At 48.5% G+C, this 5,836-nt stretch overlaps 1 protein-coding gene across 1 annotated transcript; it reads right to left on the reverse strand.

The window, feature by feature from the left end:
* Positions 1 to 475: 475 nt before the first annotated feature.
* On the reverse strand, positions 476 to 4,976 carry C1QA (complement C1q A chain). The gene is made up of 3 exons (XM_025170158.2): positions 4,818 to 4,976; positions 2,252 to 2,421; positions 476 to 1,199 (listed from the first exon to the last, which is right to left on the reverse strand). The coding sequence occupies exons 2-3, from the start codon at positions 2,412 to 2,414 to the stop codon at positions 628 to 630; spliced, it is 735 nt and encodes a 244-aa protein (XP_025025926.1). The 5' UTR covers positions 2,415 to 2,421; positions 4,818 to 4,976; the 3' UTR covers positions 476 to 627.
* Between the last annotated feature and the right edge of the window lie 860 nt (positions 4,977 to 5,836).

Here is a 5,836-nt window from a genome sequence, read left to right on the forward strand (position 1 = left end):
ATTCAAATGTGGCTTCTGTTCGTAAGTTTGAAAAGTAAGAGAATTAAAACCGGGGGGTGTCCTTCACGGGTTGGGTAAATACGAGTGCAGAATGACCCTTCTGACGGACGTTAGTGCGGTTTTCAGAACGGTGCCCTGCAAAGTTCAATTCACGGTTCAACTGAAATGTAACCCCTGGACAACGTCTAAGCACATCACCCGCTGTGAAATTGGGAAGGAGGGGATTTTTGTATTCTGTGACTTTTGGGGGGGGGGTTAAGAGGGGCTTTATATAAGTTTATATATGGCTGTACATGAGTTCTCATTTTTGTAGGTTTTGTTTGTTCGGTCCATCTTTAACAAATGTTTGTCGCTGCAATTTTTTCGGTGTATCCTGGTTTTGCGGCCGTCGCAGTTCTGGAATTTAGCTGGAAGGCTCTTCCCTTCCTCCCTCCCCCTTTTTTCTGTATTGACAGGCAGTGAACAGCAGACGGTGGACATTCAGAAGGTTTATTTGGCAGCGAGGAGGAGCAGCACAGAATGGAGGAGCAGGAGACACCCATCAGTCGGGCACAGGCCTCCCTCACAGGGGGAGCGTTCGCAAGAGAAGCATGGCGAGGGCTTCCCACCCCCGAAGCCCTGAGCTTGTCAAGCCCTCGTCGGGAACAGCAAGAAGCCGCTGAAGACGCTATCGGCGTCTGAGCTGCTGACAATGTTGGCCCCACCGGGAGAGTCGCTGTCCAGCCAGACCTGGTCGCCTCGGGCCAGCTCCAGGACGCTGCCCCCCGAGTTGACTTGCAGCATGCCCTTGCTCTGGTCGCAGAACGTGGCCACCGCTTTGTCCCGGTGCATGAGGTTTAGGCACAGGCTGCCCTGGGAAACCACCTGAAAAGTGAAGTAATAATATCCCGGGACGCTGCAGGTGAACTTCCCCGTCTGAGTGCTGTAGGCGTTATCCTGGTTGGTGATGCTGTTGTCAAAGACCACTGTTTTCGGGGAGAGGCCTGGGGAGGGGTTCCTCCGAGAAGCCGAGAAGGCGGTCCTGGGCTGGTCCTGGATGTTTCCCACTTGGCCCTTTAGGCCCCTATCGCCCTGTTCACCAGGGGGCCCCATGGGGCCATCCAAGCCTCGGTAACCTTGGTTGCCCGGTTCACCCGGAGGACCGGGCGGTCCTGGTTCGCCTTTTGGGCCCCGGATTCCGGTGCTCCTCGTCCCCATCCCTGGAAGGAAAGTGTCTGGGTAATTGTTGCATGGATTCCAGGTTGGAGATGGATTTTGGAACCCCCACCCCCATCAGGCTAAAGGGGTTGGGCCCCCAATGACAGCGATTGGCGGTTGGAAACGTTTATGCGGGACGGAATATAGAATTGGGCAGAATTTGAGAAAGTTGCATTCCCAGAATGACCATGAAGGCTCTTAGCTCAAATGTGCGAAAACTGGTAATAAGAGTATCTTAGTAATGCTCTTGGTCAACTTTCTCCTTGATCGGTGGCCTCAAGCAGCCACTCTGGAGGATGAATAATCCGCATTCTGGGAAACCCTGCAGCGTGGTTGGCAGAGGGTAAAATCTTTCAGCTTTCAGTGGCCCAGTGGAAATGTTAAAGGAGATAAAAATTAAAGCAGCAATCTCTACTGCATTTGTGGCTGTTCCTATGGAATCAGTGAAATAGCTGTTGATACAAAGTGAAATGTTCCTCTTCACGGGAGGTTTTCAAACCAACCTGGATGGCCATCTGTGAGGAGGGGCTGGACTACATGACCCCTGATGCACCTTCCAACTCTCCCCCCTTAAAATGGAACAGGATTTCGGCTTTCCCTCTTCTAAAGCATAACATCCAGGAGGACAGCACTATCTGTATATAATATGCTCCTGCCAAAGTTATGGGCCCAGCCCAATTTGTCATTTTTAATGCCATTGAAGGGGGAAGAGATACTAAATCTCTATCAATCATGAAACTGGAGCAGCAATTCCCACCTTGGGCAACTTCCAGATCTGGGCCAGTTCCCAGAATTCTCACCAACAGCTACACTGGCTGCGGAATTCTGGGAGTCGCAGTCCGATCATTTGCAGCTCGCCCAGGTGAAAGAAGCCCTGATTTAGACTGAGCCTTGGCCCCGCCTACTTTTTTGGCACGGCTCCACCCACTTCTCTACAGCCGTGGTTCTTGGATCGAGCAGAGCTGTGCACCCCGTAGCAAACGAGGTCGTTCTTATTTATTTGTGATTTGATTTATTTGATTTACGCTCTTGCTACTGGCCAGCAATCTTTTACCTGGGTCACCCACATCGCCTTTCTGTCCTGGTCTTCCGTTCCGCCCTGGGGCTCCTGGATGCCCGTCTCTGCCGTTGGGCGCCTGGCACACGGTTTGCTGGGGAACCACGCTATCCAGCACCAGGATCAGCACTCCAGCTGCCAACCAGAATCGGCTCGCCATGTTGACTCTGTGGCCATCATCAGAGGAGAGAGTGAGACCCTTGCTCCCCCTTTTCCTTCTCAGGGGGAGTTGCCCCCCCCAAAAGCCCCAGTTGGCACCTCCCACTCTGCAAAGCCATTGCTCCATTTCTACCCCTGTTTTTTTAAGGTACCCATTTGCATTTCAATTCTATTTTATTTTCCTTGCAAAGCCCTTTGAGATGTGACTGTGGGGAAGCCGTATCAAAAAGAACACGGTGGAGAAAGAATGTTGTTTATGTCCCACAAGGAAAAGGGAGATGCCTGCTTCCTCCCAGGCCTTTCCTTTTTTCCCCTTTTCCTGAAATAACTTTATTAGATTTTTAAAATAAAGAGATTAAAAACTAGCAAGGACTAGTCGTGAAGAGAAAAAGTAGAAAAGAGAAGAAGGTAAAGAGCGAAAAAGAAAGGAAGATCAAAAGTGCAAAGATGCAAAAGAAAAATGGCTTCTGACTTTCTTTTACAACAGATAGGTGTATAAAGTTGCTTTAAGCTCTTACCCTTCTCAACCTTGGCAACTTTCAGACGGGTGGACTTCAACTCCCAGAATTCCCCAGTCTGGGGAATTCTGGGAGTTGAAGTCCACCCGTCTGAAAGTTGCCGGGAAACACTGCTCTAAGTTTACAACATAATGTTCATTTTTTCTATGCTCTACTGTTATTTCTAATCATCCAATCCATATATCACACTTTCATTTTTTTCCCCGTTTCATGCAAAAAGTCCAAACGGGGTTTCCGATCAGCAACCTTTCAGAGTTTTCCAACCTCAGTTTTCTACCAGCCTCGGGCCAACAGGTTTTTGGAGACTCTGAGCAACGGGAGGGGGAACCCCAATTTCTTCTCAATGATTCCTGGGTCCGTGTAATATTTAAAGAACTGTACACTGCCCAGAAATGACTAAATGATGATGATGATGATGATGATGATGATGATGATGATGAGGGGAGGAGGAGAAGGAGGAGGAGGAGGAGGAGGAGGAGGAGGAGGAAGAAGAAGAAGAAGAAGAAGAAGAAGAAGAAGAAGAAGAAGAAGAAGAAGAAGAAGAAGAAGAAGAAGAAGAAGAGCTTATATCCTGCAATGATACCTTTAACATCTGCCCGTCCCAGGTCCTTGGAAAGGATTTGATAGGTGGATAAAAATGCCAAATCCAGTCTAAACATCTGGCTGACTGTGTGACCAACCTCAATAATAATATAATGTCATTCCCCAATTCCACCAGAAGGCCTTGAAGGTTTAGGATCAATCTATCAACCAAAGCCTAAATCTACCTGTGCATTACAAGGGGCGGGGGGGTGCCTCTCTTGAATTGCGTCCCCATCACAACATTTCTGAAACCTGAGCTTTGTATCTTCATTGCGCACGGTTTTGAGGCTGGCACCTCTGCTTTGAAACATCATGCACAAGCATCGGTGAATAACATCTTTTTACCCCTAGTAAAAAGCACTTTGCAACAAGTTCTTCTGGGCTGGCTTGCCAGCTGGAAAAAAATGGCTTATTGGGGAAATAAGCTGCAGTAGTCCTACCCTCGTGTTTGTTCACCTGGCTGCCGGTGTGCCCCTGTGTGCTAAATCTGCCTGGCACAACCGTGCGGTTTTTTTTTCCTTTTCTTGTTTCTGAGACGGGAAGCGCTTTGGAAGAACGTCAGAGCGGTGTGCAAGGGAGAGCAGAGAAATCAGGACAAGGGTCAGTCTTAGGCTGGAAGCGAAAGACCCCAAGAGAAAGGGAGGGTTTAGGAAGGAGCAAAACTTCAGGCAGGGCTGAGAAATTCAACCGGTAAAGTTTCCATAGGAAAATCCCTAAGGATCCTCTAAATCAGGAGTCTGGTAGCACCTTCTCCAGCTAACAATTTTCTTTGTGCGTGTATACATTTATAGGTTTCATTTATAGGTTTTAGCAAAATTCATATAAACTGCAATCCTTATCACTTCAGTACATCCCCTCTAATATTAACGGTGCTCTCTGTCAACCTCTGCTTCCACATCTTCCTTGCAGCCCTTATTATGTTACATGTTCGTCTATATCACAGCAGAAAATAGATCTTTTTCTTCTAAGCTGGACTGATTCAGCTGGACTAACAAAGGCACGGAGAATCTAGCTCTAGGTTCCTGATCTATTCTGTCTTTGAATAACCTGGCCAGGCTCCTGATCTTTTGCCCCACACGGCTCCCCTCTTTAAGGACCCTCCAGGATCTCGCAGGGCCGAAAATACAGGAGACCCAGTTCAGCCAGTGTGCCTCAACCTTGGCAGCTTTAAAATGGGCGGTTTCCAACTCCAACCATCTCTCCTAAGCAGCCGGTGAACGAGAAGCATGCATCCATCTGAACAAGGCATAGAAGGGCAGAGGAGGGGAATAAACCTGACATTGAATGAAAGATGCATCACTTACCTCCCTGAAAAAGACGGTCCCCGCCAGGTGTCTCGGGACGAATGTCTTGCTTCGCTCGGGGCAGGGAGGACACGGGACGGAGGGGAGGCCAGATGGCTGGGTTTGGCTGAGTCAGAGAGAATGAAGTTTCCCTTCCTTCTTCCCCCTTTCAATTGCTTCCTCTTGTTTCCAGCCCCCACCACCCACAAACCAGCAGTGACTTTTTCAACAGGGCGGTTGACTCCCTCGTCCTCCCCTTCCAGCCGGAGAGCAAACCCCCTTGTCCTCTCGTCCAAACGCAGTTGTTTTAAGGCTAACTGTGAACTTTAGAGCTCAGTTGCTTGAGTGAAGTAAACTTGGGGCTGAACATGGTTTGCCTGGGTTAGAGTAATATCTAGAGTAAACCTGGAACTGAATATGGGGCCTCTGGCTTAGAGGTAAATGTGGAGCAATGCAGGAGCTCAGCGTGGTTTCCCTGACGAGGATGGAGTAAATTTGGAGCTAAACGTGGGTTCTCTGCCTTGGGGATAGAAAAAACATAAACCTAGATTCCCTGGTTTCCCGGACTTGGAGATGTTCTGCTCTGGTTTGTTGATCCTTTTAACAGGGTCTGCTGAACCAGGTTTCTGGTGCAAATTTTCTGGGACAGTTGCTATGCACTGGCATTCCCCAGTTTGGTGTCACCTGATGTACGACAACGTTTGGGACTTGGTCTGTGAGATTCAGAAGTGCTGAGTCTTGCCTGAATCCTTGCTACGTCCTTCCGAGAGGAAGAAAGGCCTATTCACACAACACTTTTAACAAGGTCAAGAAAAAGAGGCTTAACTTGGGGAGATTTTGCATGTGTGAATGGACGTATTATGCAAACCCAGCTTACTGGTGAATTGGTGGCTTAATAAGAAACCTGCTGAGAGGTTGATTGTGACTGGAGTACTGGTTATGTCACAATTGGCTAGGTTCACAGCCAACTTAAGCCTTTAACCACAGCTTACAACCAGAATGGTTGTAAACTTCACAGGAGTTTGCTAGAAACGTCCACA

Source organism: Python bivittatus, unplaced genomic scaffold, assembly GCF_059951505.1.
Source record: "Python bivittatus isolate LINGU-HERP-01145 unplaced genomic scaffold, Pbiv_v1 ctg000090_np1212, whole genome shotgun sequence".
Taxonomy (NCBI): domain Eukaryota; kingdom Metazoa; phylum Chordata; class Lepidosauria; order Squamata; family Pythonidae; genus Python; species Python bivittatus.